General features: G+C 42.4%; 1 protein-coding gene across 1 annotated transcript in view; it reads right to left on the bottom strand.

The window, feature by feature from the left end:
- Positions 1 to 2,741: 2,741 nt before the first annotated feature.
- The window catches only part of LOC311329518 (up-regulator of cell proliferation-like), a gene marked incomplete at both ends in the record, with an annotated part of 32,082 nt that continues 18,797 nt past the window's right edge, over positions 2,742 to 16,026 (bottom strand). The window contains one exon of the mRNA XM_084463356.1: positions 2,742 to 2,753. Within this exon, the coding sequence (XP_084319482.1) occupies positions 2,742 to 2,753 (12 nt within the window). The remainder of the gene's footprint in view (positions 2,754 to 16,026) is intronic.

The raw sequence follows: 16,026 nt of genomic DNA, 5'->3' as shown, positions 1-16,026 counted from the left end.
GTGAGTGCGTTTGTGAGTGAATGTGTGAGGTCCGTGAGTGTGGTAGTGAGTGACTGTGTGAGGTCCTTGAGTGTGGTAGTGAGTGACTGTGTGAGGTCCGTGACAGCATGTGTGAGGGAATGAAGTGCAGTGAGGATGTCCTGTTGGCTCTGGTGGTGTAGTGTGGTGACCTCCACCAACTGCTGCACAACTGCCCCACAACTGCCCCAATCCCTTCTGCCATTTCCCTCTGGGCCTCTAGGGTCATGAGCCTCCAGCACAGCGTCTGAGAGGAAGCCCAGCCCTCAGGGACCCTTGAGGCAGGGACGCTGGCAGCCGGAGGTGGAGGCGTGGGCGGTGGAGACGGAGACGGAGGCGCTGGAGATGGCACTGGAGGTGGAGGCCGGCGCGCTGGAGGTGGAGGCACTGGAGGTCGTGGCGCTGGAGGTGGAGGCTGCAACCGGCGGGGGCACGACCGTCAGGTCAAGGACCACTGCAGACTCCCCCTCCTCTGAGTCCCACCCCACGTCAGAGTCTGGAGAAACAATTTCAGTCATTTTCTTTGAGTTTGTCTGTTAACTTGATTATGCATTAAACATTTTATTGTGTAGCCATATTCAATTGATATGTTTTTCTGTTGGCAGCCAAATAAATGCTTAAGTGTGATTTACCGGGTGATTTAGATGAGTCTTAATAATGTGGTCTAACATTATGAAGTGGTCATCTGTGTTGTCGTTCCCTGTTTTTGGTCCTGAATCAATCATAGCCTACCACAGAATGTGTGGAATGTTTGCTTTCCTCTCAGCCATATAATACAGCATGTCCGTGTAGCCTACGCCAAATACAGGATGCACGAAACTTACAGTAGGCTACCTAAACTGTAGGAGCGATCAGACAAATGTAGGCTCGTACAAATAGCTTACCTTCCGAAGATGATTTTCTTTCCTCGCGTGGACCTCACCAACAAGCACATGCACCTCCGTCTCCGAAAAGTTTCTCTTCTTTCCGCGTTTTTCCATAAACGTCTTTGTCTGTCCTAATGCTCCACGCTATATTATGTCGGTTCCTTCCGGGGTATCCACGTTGTGCCCTGTCATAGTTTTGACCATATATGGTTGAATTTGGGCGTGGAGAGGGCGGAACACGGGGCGCGTGCGCGTACGCTCTCTTCCCCGCCAGTCTCGGATTTCTCGTGCAGAAAAGGGCGTACGACCTTTTTGATAGATCCGAAAAGCGTGTATATATTCTCGTCGTACGCTACATTTCGCATTTTCCGCGTTTTCGTCGTACGCCCTCTTTTACACCAGAATTTACACGCTCTTTGATAAATGAGGCCCCTGTAGGTCTACATACAGTTCTGTTTTTATTCACAGTAGGGTACAGTACTGTAATGAAAATCCCACCAGTAACCAGATAGCAGGCAAAAAAAACTAAAAACGTTTTTTAAGCCTGTCCGGTAGACCGGGAGGTTCGGATCTCTGAAGTTCGGATGAGTGGGGTCCTACTGTATGGTTCCAATGTGAAAATGAGCTGGTGATGTATTTCTGGAGTTTTGTATTAAAACAAAAGAAAATAAGCTTTTGGACATTTGTATATTGTGGTTTTCCTGGTTTAGAACTGTATGGAGATTTGATTTGCTCACCAGATCACCCACATGGCACCATTTATTAATCCTACTGAACTCTAGATACAGTTCCTGCCCGCACACACACATACTCTCTCTCTCGCACACACACACTCTCTCTCTGTCTCACCCACCGTACACATACATCAATAAATACAGTCTCACTCTAACAAATCTTTCATTCCTCAGTCAGAATGAAGTGGTCTCTGGATCCAATCCCACTTGGCGGTCCTGAACCCATAACCACCTGTAACTTTGGGCTTTCCTTTTTTACTAAATATCATAGTGTTTGAGATGAAAACACAGGACCTGCAGCAGTGTGTTTGTTCACTGAATTGAGTGGTTATCCTCTCTTCCCTCTTCAGGGTGAGATCTCTCTTCTCCTTTTTTCAGTACAATAACAAGCCCATGTCAAACGCCTACCAAATATGCAATAAAAGTATTTTTTTAAATTAAGCTAAACTCTCTCCCTGTGTTTGTGATTCAAAGTTCTATTGAGCCTGAACTTGCACTCAGTGATGGAATCAGAACAAACACTTAATTTCAACTTTCCCTTCTACCTCCAGAGGGAATGAGTTTCACCGCTGACAACGAAAGGAGCGCTGAGTAGCAAAGACATATTACCGAACGGGCCTACTGGGCCCAGGCCCAGGGGCCCAAGACCTCAGGGGGCCCTTTGCATTTCTTGTTGCAGCGACACCGATACAAATTGAGGGTGAGATTCCTTACACAAACATGAAAAAAACATTAATATTTTGAACAGTTTATAGGGGCCCATGTTTTTTTTTTAAGAGAGAAGCTTGTGTGGGCTACATATTTTCCTCAAACACTTGGACGATTCTGTCATACTTGCACTCCTTACAGACAATAACTCAGTTGCAGGCTATCAGGACTCCATCTCCCATTTCACACAATGTGGCAAAAACCAAAGAAATGGTCATCACACCCAGCAGCCCACAACTCCATCCACAATCCCACCTACATCAACAACGAAGCGGTAGAGATTGTAGAGAGCTACAAATACCTTGGAAATCACCCTGAACAATAAACAGTGTAACACTACAACCAAGATCAGATTAGGAAACTCAATGTGTGGGCCAGGGTCTCAGAAGTTCTAGTCGCTCTGGAGAAATGGGTATCAGGCAGCACACTGAAACACAACACAGACGCGTCAGGTACGTTTAAAGATGAACAATATAACATTTATTTTCGTGTATCTCAGTTATCTTCTTTCTCTTTTCTTTTCAAGCATGACATTTACATATTACAATAATCAAAATAAATGTTTTCCCTTTTAACTCAATTTCTTTCTTTCATTCAGGTTTCCCAGTTTACGACAGAGTAGTCGACCATGGAGCAATCACCTGTCGGGTAAGTATAAATGTTTCACTTTTACTTCCTATTTAACATTTGAATGTTATTTGAGTTCCCTATTATTATTATTATTATTTAGGCACTCGTTAATTTTATTTGTTCCTAATTTTTTGAATTATTATAGTTTTATAAATCCTATTTTAAAGTGCCTCTACCTTAACAGGTGATCTGGTTTTATTATTATTATGATTCAATTCAACCTTCTATTTCAACAAAAACTTGTACCAACTGTTACATTACGTTACGTTAACTCATTAATAAGCAGCAGACAACGAAACAAAAAAAACATGTTTCCTTTGAGGAACTCAGTAGTATTGCTCTCACTGCATCAACATGTAACCTCACAGGAATGCAGACCATAAAAATAAATCTAGAAAAGATTCAGGTGTATAGTTTCAAATATTTCTCTCATCAAAACAAAACAATACTGAAGCTCAGAATCTAATTCCAGTGCATATCCCAGTAAATGCAAGCAGAGCAATACTTACAAATCACAGTAGTAAACAACAATATAATATTTCCATACAACTTCAAAAATCAGTTAACTTGTGCTTTGGTTCTCGATAAGGCAACAGATCCAGGGATTCCTTGTGTTCAGGTGTGTGGGGCAATAGAGCACGATTGTCCTACTACTCTGTCGTTACGGTGCACTCACACGCTTGCGTTTGATGCGTCAACATTGACGGATGCCATTCACTTTCGCTGCCGCACGCAACAACAACCAATCACATTGTCCAAAACTGCGCTCGCAACAACCAGTATATTCTCCGAACATGCTAGCGCGCACTATTTTGAAAACCCACCCGGCTTTTCGTTTAGTGCTGTCATGGATGCTAATCTGGTCGAACGTGTGCCGATCGTTTATGCATTGTGGTTGAGGCAACGTGAACGTGGTGCCCGCAGGTATTGGGTACATCCTATCCTGAAAACAAACAATTCAAACAGCGATTGTCCTCCATCTTGGTATCGAAAAATGTGAAAATCCCACCTTGCGATGACGTCTTTCTCCGTCAACACATCTGATTGGTCGGCAGCTCCGGCAACGCATCTGAAAGTTGAAAATGTTTTAACTTTCGACGCTAGCAACTCAGGCAACGCAACGCACCGGGACAACAACGGAACCAGAATGCCATTCGGCTGCAGCCACTGAAAGTGAATGGCATCCGTCAAAGTTGACGCATCAAACGCAAGCGTGTGAGCCCGGGGTTACTCCTTGTTTATCCGACGTGGGGCAATAATAGCACGATTGTCCTACCACTCTGTCGTTACTCCTTGTTCATTCGACGTGGGGCAATAAGAGCACGATTGTCCTACCACTCGTTAAACAGGAATAATTCAAACATCTCTCCTTTTCTCTCGATCCAGCTCAAGGTTTTGGCTCGCCACTCCAGGAACCAACGGAACCTCTCTCCATCAGAAGCAAGCTGGGCTGAAGAATCGGTTCTGGTAGAATCACACACTCCAAAGAAGAAGACGAAAGAAGAACACGAAGAAGACCTGGCCTTGTACCCACAAAGCCAGAAAAACCATCACTACACTGTTTACATATATACTTTCCATGCAAAATAACCACAGCACCATTGTTTTATATGAACATAGGAACAATTAATATAACACCTTGAATCTTATTTAACTGTAATCTGTTAACTCAAATAAAATTGTCACTACTCCTTTAAGTCAGGTCTAATGGCCAATGACGCACATGTTGCATAGACTTACTTTGGCTCACTCTAGATTGAACTAGCACTAGGCAAATTACACCAACCCAAAAGCTGCGTCACCGCTGGTGCGCTTCAAACACCATACAACAGCTAGCAGCAAGCTTTACATTGGTAGGCCTCAAGCCTCAACAATATTGTTAGAGGTAAATAGTTGTATAAGTCATGCTTGCGCGGCTAATGCTAACGAGCTAGCGCGGCTAATGCTAGCGCGGCTAATGCTAACGAGCTAGCGCGGCAAATGTTAACGAGCTAACGGTTGCTAATGCTTACGTTTAGGACGCTATCACATCATTTCAGTCAGTCTAACAGGTTGATAGCCTCTTTTTATCAGCACAGCACGTTTCATACACCTTTCATACACCTTTCATACACGGTTCAATAACACCTTAGCATCTCAGTAGAACTCACCGAGACTTTGCCTTCGGCAAATAGCAGCAGAATTGTAACTCCTACAGGTCTTTCAAGGTTCGGTGGATCTGGTTGGGGAAGATATTTCCTTTACTGAATATTTTAGAAAGCTATAATGGATTTACCGATAGTAACCACACACATATATTTTACTTACACGTGTTACTCCGTTCTCTGCCTCAACATGCATCTGCTTCATAGCCACGCAAATAGCAAAAGGAAATGCTATTTTCCCATACCGTCTCATGACCCAAGCAGAGCGCGCTTTTTTTCTTCTTCTAGTGCACCTGTGTAACGTCACTGACTGTAAAATACGTTTCAAAATAAGAGTCCTCCAACCATAAATTCACCTTGCAGGTTTTAAAATATTATTTAACCCATAAGCAATTTAGCTTATTGTCTTCTATTTTTTTCTACAAGTAGACATATATTCACAGTTGTTTTCTACTATCTTATGTTAGACAGCTATTGTGCATTTACAGTGTTCTGGTAACCTGGGTTACATGAGCTTCAATCAACACATCACTGACATCCATAAACGCAGCCAACAAAGACTCCGCCATCCGCAACTCAGAGCCCCCACCTCCTGCTGCTGCTCTACCAGAGCATCATCCAGCCCATTCTCCTCTACTGCTGCCCCTGTTTCTTCAACATGCTCACTGACTAGGGCTGGGTTTAAAAATCGATTAATCTATTCTGAATCAAATGATTCAGAATCGATTCATGAATCTCAAAATCGATCTTTTTTTTAATGAATGAATGAATAAACGAAGGAATGAATAGTTCATTAATTCATTCAATGATTCATTCATTCATTCATTTTTGGAAATCGGTATCGATACCCAGCCCTAGTATTGATGTGTTGCATAACTTGGCAGTCATGTGATTAAGGTTACAGCTAAAAAAAAAAAAGTTTTTAGTAACACTTACCAAATCGATATCGAATCGAATCGGGATAATCGATTCTGAACCTTGTGAATCGGAAACTAATTGATTCTCGAAATTCGAATCGATACCCAGCCCTATCACTGACCCCAACAAAAACAAACTCCTCCGTATCACACACACCGCCTCTAAGATCATTGGCCTCCCAACCCCCAACCTCTCAGACCTCAATACTTTACTTTTTTACTTTTACTTTATTTAGTTTATTTGGCAGGGACAGTATACAAAAGGCATTAATCCCGCGAGGGCCCTACTAACACAATCAGGTTGCAGCAATGTTGCAGAAACGTGCGATTTAGACTTTTGTATGGTCCACTCAACGTCAAGTTAAACGTGCATGCAACGCAAACGCGGTATCTGCACACAAGTTGCTGCAACGTGCAGGTCCAACGTGTCTGCAACGTGCCTGCAATGTCCACACAACGTTGTGATTTCCGTGTATATGGCTGCAACGTTGTAGACGTTTGTATATTACTTTGTTACGTTGCTGCAACGTGGTCTACACTTCCGTTGGCTACATTTATAATTTGCATTACGAAACAAATCAGCTCCTTGCACAAGCTCCACTACTTCCTGAAACTCTACAGGCATATTTCTTTACCGTCCTATACTATTGGATAGTGTGAATGAATTTCAAGTCTCAACATTGTGTTCCGTTTTCCCCCTGGACTGTAATTCTAAACCTTGTAGTTCGTTCTCATAGATCAGTCTGTCAGAACTACAAATCCCTCCCTGTGTGACATCACTTCCCTGTCTTTCCCCTGAAACTGTCACTTCCTCTTCTCCTGTATAAACCCCCGACCCCTCCTCCTGACTCTCACTCTTGCCTGGAATCACTTCCGGTGCGAGGGTCCGCTTCTGCAGAATCGTAACATAGAATAAACTATTGTACTTTGTTAAAACCAGCTTGATCGACCACTCAGCGTGTTCTTTGACAATCTGACTAAAATAATCATCAACAATATGGCGACGAAAATGCTCTTATGGGAACGACTGCTGGACTTCGGTGTGTTTTGGGCTGCATTCACGGACGCGTGTCGTCCTTTTCTCGAAGGACGGGGGGAATTCAATCTCGGGGACGCATCTAGTTGGTGCGGTTTTCCCCCGAGGCCCGAGTCAGCCTGGAATTTGCTGGAGTCTGGTACGTTGTTAACTGAACCTAGTTTAAGAGTGGTCCTTTTGTTTGTTCAGCTGTGTGAAAACTTAGACAATAGTGTTTATTCGAGCCGGTGTCGCGCACACGTGTCCTGGGTAGAAAGCCGGTTGTTGAACCGCATGTTCGCTTAAAGGCCAATATACCAGGGTTGGTCTTGTAAGTGTGCATTTCTGAGAACGGGTGTGTTTAGTACTACACGACGTCTCACTTTCGGAAAGCCTACTGTTTTGATTGTTTTTGGGATCCGCGTTGTGGAAGTTGCTGCGGCGCGAGAGAGCTTGTTATCTTGGGCTCATTATTTCTTTTTATTTCTGTTTCTCGTGTTGTGAAGGAGCACGACACGAAGATGGCTGTTTTACTTCGAAAGATTATTTGGAATCCCCGGGGGGGTTAGCTAGGTAGTCGTACCTACGACGTAATCCTTATTGTTTTGTTTGTAGACTTGGATGTCTGTTTGTGCTGCGTTTTGTGTTTCATGTTGAAGCTGAGGCTTCTTCAATGTTTGGTCCATTGTATGTTTGAGTCTACGCCAAGGTAGATCTGTTTTTGTCGTGGGATTTGAGGTCCTGTTTAACTGTTGAAACCCATAGTTATGTTGGGTGTTTTGGGGTTATGCTGGGTTTTGGTTTGTGTACATTTGTGATTGATTTTCGTGCTAGCTGCGTTCTAGCTGAGTACTGTTCTTGTTCTGCTCAAACTAGCTACAAACTAGCTTTCTCCTCTGTTCTATTGTTTCAATGCTAGCTGGTTCATACACATGTTGATTAGCCCACGTGCTTAGCTAACTCTGTGCACACGTGGTTAACTTCCTGGTTTGCTGCTTGTGTGAAAAAAAAAAAAAGAGAGACTTCCTGTTCCTCTTTTCCATTTGAGGGTCGACCATTTTGGCTTATGATGACTGCCATCTTGGGAAAAAAAAATATATATAACAGGATAAAAAACAAACAAAAAAAACAAAACAAGTATCTCTCAGCACAGCAGTAATTTGGTTGACTGAACGTGTTTAGTTTTTTTTTCTGTAACTTTTTAATTACATTGTTGGTTCTAATATTTTCTTTTAAAATGGGAGTTATTTTTTGTACAACAAAGCGTGTGTGTGAGAATAGTGAAGGGACAGAAAGTCCCTGTTCTGACCTCTTATCCAAACAAGAGTTTTGTTGTTTCAGGCCATGTCCCTTGTTAAGCAGACTATTTCAACCAAACCCCAATACTGGCCCCTCCTTGTTGTGACACCTATCCAAACAGTTTTGTTGGTTCAGGCCACGTCCGTTGTTCCTGTCCAAACGTCCCTTCCTGTTATTCGACCAACTGTCATCTCTACGGCTGCTACATACCCTTACCCCAAACAGGGATGTCTGAAATAACGCCCCCCCTAGGGTATTACTCTTCTGAGACACCTCCCTCTGGTTCCTCTCCCATTCTAGGGAGAGTGAGAGTGTACGTGACAAGGGGGGGGGGGGGGGGGGAGGGTAGAGGTAAGAGAAAAAAGAAAAATCATTCATATTTGCCAATATCTTAGTCTGATACATTTGTCTGACAACCCAATTTTGAGAATTTTGTTTTGTTTAAGATTTCATGTTTTACTGATTTCAGATGCACATTCATTGGTTTTGAGTTTTACAGAGAATTGACGTTCCTGGACTACCGGATAAATGCCAAACCGGTTGGAACCGCAAGTATTTTAATAATTTGAAATGACTGCCACTTAAAGTTGTGTTAGATGATGCTAACTTCAACCTCAATTCACTGTATTGTCATGTTAACTTAATATGCTCAGATACATATTCTTGAAAAAAAAAGAAAAGACATCACTCCAATTTATCAAAACTGCGGTCTATGATTTATTTTGTTATGTTTATGTGCCTCCGGCGCATAATTTCTAAGAATTGGTGTTACCCACAAGAGTGGTGAGAAATTGAAATGTCTTTTATTTTGTCTGTCTTTTATTGTATGTAAACTGCCCATGCAGCTTTGTCTGTGCGTCTGACGGCCCAAAGAGACAGCTGCATGGTAAAACAAATGTGTCACGTATTATTTCTGAAGTTTGTTTACAGAGCAGACACAGGCACTGGACGAGAGATGGAGGCTGCCCCAAGAATTGGATACAACCGGGGTAACCGAATTCCCATTTATATGGGCTGACACCTTGGTTCGTGGGGACGCTGGTCAACCGCCTCACCCCCACGTTGCCCAACTGACTGTGGGTAAGAGATAGATATGATCTAGGCTAAATTTAAGAATAGTAACCAAGTGGTTGTCAGACCCAAGGAACCATCACGTCCTAAGCGTGCTCATAACCCTCTGTCCTCAAACGCAGAAATGTGGTTATTGAAATTGAGCTCAACTTATAACAACCCCTAGTGTTCTTTTGAGAGCGGTTTAGATAAATTATATTTGTTCATGATTTGAGAACCCCATATGAAGCTATTCATTTATTGTTTTGGTTTGAGTAATGCATTTTTTCCATTTGTTCACCCTGATGTAAGGGAATTTTTGTTTTCACCATTAGAGGGCGCTGTTTTACATAATGTGTTGGTGCTCCCCTTTTTAAATGATTATTTTGAATAACAATTTCTTGTTAGAAACAAGGACTCATGGTTTGAGGATACGAATATGTTGTTTTATTTTAGGAAATGGCCATAGAATTTCTAAGACCTAAATCTAATTGGTGCGTGAGCAGGTTAATTACCTTGGTCACTTACTAATGATAAATAAACAAAGGCTGCTTGGTAATAGACTACTGCAGAGTCTATCCCTGATTTAGCAGACAACCCTCATTAGACAAAAGCTAGCTCCACTTGACAAGATTACATGGACTGACGAGCCCGACTGGTTTTGACGATGACTAATGCACTCTGTTTAAGTATTTCTGACTAAAAAGACTTGACTCTGTTAAAAGGACTTGGGTCCTACTTGAAACCAGTGGCAACTACCACTGACGCTGTTTTACACCTAGTAGCACTGCGCACACAGTTTTGTCCATATCCGGCATGTTGTGTCTATTCATCTTTTACATCGCACCTACACACAGCGTGGCTGCTGCTTTAATAAGACTGAACTGTTGACCGTGCATTTCAAAGATGCACTGTTCTTAACTCTGCTTCCTCCTCCAGAAGGCAGAGAGACATGACTCAACATATTGAACGAGATCAATTAAGCCACGCTCAAACCTCTCAGATATTCTCCTCTCACTCTGATTTTGAATGAATGCTCATTTCATAGTTAGCATAACCTATACTGCATCTTCCATGCTTTCATTATGTTTTCAAATTAGCACACTGACCAGATCATGTTTCAAAAAAGAGGGGGAGTAAAGGATGTTATCAAGTTAACTGGTTGTTGCTAATGAAAATTGAAACCTCTGATCCTGTGTCCAGTATGGCTGCTAACTCCGCTGCTAAAAGCTGCGGTCCGGTCCTGTTTTGTCTATGCTGTCTCATCTGTGGATTCACAGGTCTGCCGACCTGAGAGAGCCGACCTGCATCATTTCCAACCAGGCCAATGGGTTGTGAGCAGAGACCTGAAACCAGAGTGGCCGTTGGCTGGGCCCGTACCAGTTCCTGCTGCTAACTCAGACGTAGCAGAGAGGACGTTGCGGGTACACGCCAGCCACTGCAGGCTGGTTCCAAACCAGGACGAGGCCACCCGGCCTGAGAATTCCAACAACCAGGATGCAATATCCTGTGTCACCACCAGGGCGAAAGCTCACTCTCTGGTCTCAGATGAGGAATCAGACAAAGAGTAACGCCTCATTGCTGTCAGGATGACAACTCTGAGCGCCACTTCAGCAAAACACAATCATGGGCCACCACACTGTGGCTTCCTCTGAGGAGGAGCTATTGAAAGAAGTGACCTTGCCTGTCACCTCCTTCCCAGGATCATTATGGCAACGTGGACAAGCGTTTGTCCTATTTGAATGTTGCACTCCACTTGACTGTTGAGACGAAGATGAATGGAAAATACTACATTCTGCATATATAAGATTTGAAAGCAACAGAGATTTCCAGGTTATACTGTTGAAACTGTGACTGGAGTTTAGTTTAGAGTGGGTATAGAAGTATTGAAAATTCATAATTATAAAGTTGATCTTTGTAGAAGCTGTTCCAGACTATTCTCAGGGGACTGTGTTTAACTGTGTTTAACTGCTATGCACCTAACTACATCAACCAAGTATCAAAATGAAGCCTAACAGAATTGCATCCACAGGGCTGAACTTGAAAAGCGAGTTAAACAATTTGAAGTGACCTCTTCAATACATCACAGCATGTATTAATATTTTCAAATACAACACATAGATTAGGACAAATTAGTGTTTAAGCAGATTTATGAGATGTGGCATTAAGGTTCAGAGAGCCATTCCAAATGGCGTATTTTTGAGCTATAGGGAAATAGCGTATTCAATTTTAAATTGCAACAGTGTCATATGAATGTTATCTTGCTCATGTAATGTCCAGGATTAAGAAGATTGATCACACTCAAATGCAGGGAATTCATCAGCAATCAAACTAGACACCATAGAGCTGTCTCGAATTTTCAATTTAGTTTCAGTATATTATTTCTCTCATGAACGCATGACACATGATCGCACAATACCAAGTAATTTCAGCCTTAGCTACAGAAGTAAATTACATGGAAAAGATTGTGCTACAAAATAGACTTCCCTTAGAGATAATACTGGCTATATCTGCTGTTCGGTTAGTTCAGATCCCAATGCTACATTGAGTTCCATGAAGCAAACGATAAAGGTATTCAGATCTTAGATAATGTTCCTAAATGGAATGCTTTTGCAAGTCCTGGATATTCTCAAATATGTGTGTTTTCAGTTGTATGTTCTTCATCGTTATTATTTTTTAAATATTCTTAAGTGTATGTTAAAATGCTGTTCCAGATATGCCTATGCTGCCTAAATAATGATAGAAAAAGTTAAATTTACTATGAATTCAATTCAAGATCTTAATGATGTCTGTGCCATTGACATTGACTATTTGGAATATTTTGATACATAATCTGTTGGTTCTAATTTGAATTTAAGGGTTTTCTTCTAAAACAAATAGGGTTTTTCCCACTCAGTCATGAATATATGATGTCTTAGATTAATAATCATGGTATCTTTTTACCTTGCTTATGCCAAATTAAGGTGAGGAGTTTTGGTAAGTGATTGCATATGAGAAGAAAATGATCTTGGTGTGTTAAATAACTTGAGTTTGTTAAATCTTTATTATGCTCCACCTGGTGGAGAAATAGATTACTTCCTTTCCATGTGTGTAGAATAGGGTTTTTTTCCAAAGATGTTGGATTATTTTTATGATAGGCCTATTTTATAATTTGATTTCACATTGTTGATTCTTTCATTTCTATTATAGTTGTGGATATTTAATCCACAAAGTGGGGAATTGTGAATGAATTTCAAGTCTCAACATTGTGTTCCGTTTTCCCCCTGGACTGTAATTCTAAACCTTGTAGTTCGTTCTCATAGATCAGTCTGTCAGAACTACAAATCCCTCCCTGTGTGACATCACTTCCCTGTCTTTCCCCTGAAACTGTCACTTCCTCTTCTCCTGTATAAACCCCCGACCCCTCCTCCTGACTCTCACTCTTGCCTGGAATCACTTCCGGTGCGAGGGTCCGCTTCTGCAGAATCGTAACATAGAATAAACTATTGTACTTTGTTAAAACCAGCTTGATTGACCACTCAGCGTGTTCTTTGACAATCTGACTAAAATAATCATCAACAATAGCAATTGCGATGAATCCGGTGTGCAGCACACCTGATCAATCACTTCCATCCACTAGTATAGGACAGGAAAGAAATACGCCTGTAGAGTGTCAGGAAGTAGTGGAGCTTGTGCAAAGAGCCTATTAATGTCATAGTCAATGCAGCAAGCAAAATTATGGTACAAAAGTTATGACACAACACCATTAACAGTTAAGAACAATTTATTTTATTAAAAAAGTACACACAATGTCTGGCCTGCAACATGATAAACAAGTTTTAAAAACAAAAAGGATTTTTTTTTAAAACACAACAAAAAACAGTTATTTACAAAAAAAGTTATTTACAAAAAAAATGACAGGCTGTGCTCAGATAGGCTGGGGGGGGGGGGGGCTGTGCTCAGATGGGCTGCGGGTGGGCGTCAGATGGGCTGGGGGGCAGCTAGGAAGGGAAGTCTTCCTCATCAGAATGCTGGGGAGTGCTCAGATGGACTGTTCTTGGATGGGCTGTGCTCAGACGGACTTCTGCAGATACCTAAAGACATAATGAAATGGCCGTAAATACACAACGCACATACATGCACAAAAAAGTGGTACACAATCTTTGGAACCATGCAGTGTCACTGGGTAGGAGAAACCAAAAAAAAAGACATCACTTACCCTTCCGCATTTAGCAGGGGAATGTTTTAATGTCTCCTGCAGCTGGGCGGCCACCTCCGCCATCGTAGCCTTCGGCATGGAGACCATAACTGCACCTTTAAGTTATCAAGAAAAGTAATGGTTTCAATTCACATCGGTTAATGGAACAAAGACGATGTATTAAAAAATATTAAAAATATGAACCATTTCTTACGTGTTAGAACATTGAAGAGTGTCATACTCTTCAGTGGCTTCTTCCCCTTCTTCCCGTGCACATTGTAGGCGCTCCACACCGCATGTGTGGCAACAGCTGACAGCACCCGCCGGACTGTGTCCGCCAAGTCTCTGCCACCAATGGCACCTAGGTATTGTGTCTGCAAAACAAAGACAGTCATTTACTGTACCCGCCCCTGCAAAAATAAGACAAAGTTCTGCCCTGCAGACACTCACCATCTTCCTCTGATGTTCCCAGTCCTTCAACCTGGCCTCAAAGACCTGCAGCTCCTCCTCCGTTTGGGCAGGGTCCAGTACATCCAGCACTTCTCCCTGGGCTCCAGACTCCCCAGGCCGCATGCTCTGGGCCAGTTCCCTCACACTCTGTGCAAGCTCACGGAGTTGCTCCCGCAAGTCTGAGAACTGCTGATGTACAGACCTCTGGAAATCTAGATAAACACAGATGTGGCTATAAGTACATTGACATAAAACTAAATGAAACTCAAAATATATCCCTGCATGCAACATGAAGTAGTTCCATACCAGCATCTGCAGAGCAGCATCGATTCGGTAGAGGGGTACATGGAGTCAATGGTGCTAGAGCCATTTTCTTGGACGACGGCATCACAGACCTAACTAAAAAACACAAGGGATAAAGGAAAGGGATAAGCAGGAAACTGTATGGTGTTGGCAGTATGCTTTGGCTTCTGGCATTTGAAGGAAAATAAATTAAGACATTAACAGGTAGACATCACAACACCACAGCAGTACATGCCACTCTTACCTGGTCTGGCTGGGGTGCTATACCTGGGGTCTGGGCCCCACTCGCTCACAAGTAGGCAGAGGGGAAGAAGCGACTAAAACAACAATTCAACAAATCATTACAGCCGATAAGTAATTAGTGACACGCCACTATTCTATACTATTCTTCTTTTTTTTTTGATTCTCTGCCGGCATCTGCCCAGGACAGATGCGGTCAATGGCGGTCAATCATCAGTGTGGGAAACTTGAAGCTAGTTCAGGCATTAGCCACTGCAGTGCACAGATTAAATGTATCAGGCCCGTGAATCACGCGTTACTACTCGCAGTTTTAACAGGAACGCCTTTTTTTGACTCGTGAACTCCAACAATACACACCGATACTACTAATGTGGCAAACAAAGCTGCCTCCATCTTTGTTTCGAGCTAACGATATTGTCCATGGTACCGCGATTACCTCGTGGGTGGCATCGTTCTCAGTCTACCATTTTCCAGACAAATGGAAAATATATAAAGCATTATCTTGGCTTCGCCTTCACTGTTGCCTATGTAAAATTAGCCTTAGATTCGTGGTGGCCTTAGAAAGCCTGACACGAGCGAGCTTCCAATGTGAGTCTCAAATTCAGCAGAGTCAAACAAACAATTCACATTTCCCTCAATCCAGCGGCCATTTTAGATTAACGTTAACTAACACAAAACTTAACAGCTCAGACCGTTCGCTTATGTTTCTGCAAATGTTCGCGGCAAACACAAAGCCAGCAGTAACAGAAAAAAGGTTTGCAATAGTTTGTCGGAGTATTTGCAATATTGTCTAAACGTTAGCCAATTTCGGGCCTTGACTTAGCTAGCTAACACTAGGTGGCGTGCTAGCTAGCATTAGCTAACGTTAGCTAGCTATCATTGGGCTTCCAATTCCTGAACTTAGTTTAGCGTGCAGGTTATGAGTTACTTATGTTAACTTAAATTCTTACCGGTAAGTAAACAAATAAATAGCTAAACCAACAGTCAAATCAATGTCATTTGATGAGAAAAAAAACCCAGAGGTAACTGGTATAACTTACCAGAGATGAAGTTCGCACCACACAAAAAAGTGTTTGTTGGTCCCCAATCTGCTCTCTTTATGGCTTTAAACCACAGCTTTCGGCGGTTCCTCTGAAAAGGGTGACATCTCAAGGGGATGCTGAAGAATCTGAGGCCATCATCTTGTCCTTTTCTGTTTGTACAGTTCACAGCACAGCAGCTTTGAGGCATAATTAGCTACATGAAACGGAGCTCCTGGCTACTGTGGCTAGCGAGTTTGTTCCTCGTTCGCTCGTTCCTTTTTACCAAGAGGCTGCGACGTAGGCGGCGAACACATCTATAGAGAGGGAAAGTAATCTCATCGCCCCCTAGTGGAAGCGTTCCATAATGCCGAGAGAATGAATGGGATTTCTCGACACGTCTTTTGAAAAATGATATCTTGGTCGACACCGAAAAGTTAGTTTTAATTAATGAAA

The sequence above is a fragment of the Borostomias antarcticus genome (assembly GCF_949987555.1).
Source record: "Borostomias antarcticus genome assembly, contig: scaffold_119, whole genome shotgun sequence".
NCBI lineage: Eukaryota > Metazoa > Chordata > Actinopteri > Stomiiformes > Stomiidae > Borostomias > Borostomias antarcticus.
The sequence above is the reverse complement of the archived record's forward strand: the minus strand, read 5'-3'. Positions and strand labels throughout refer to the sequence as shown.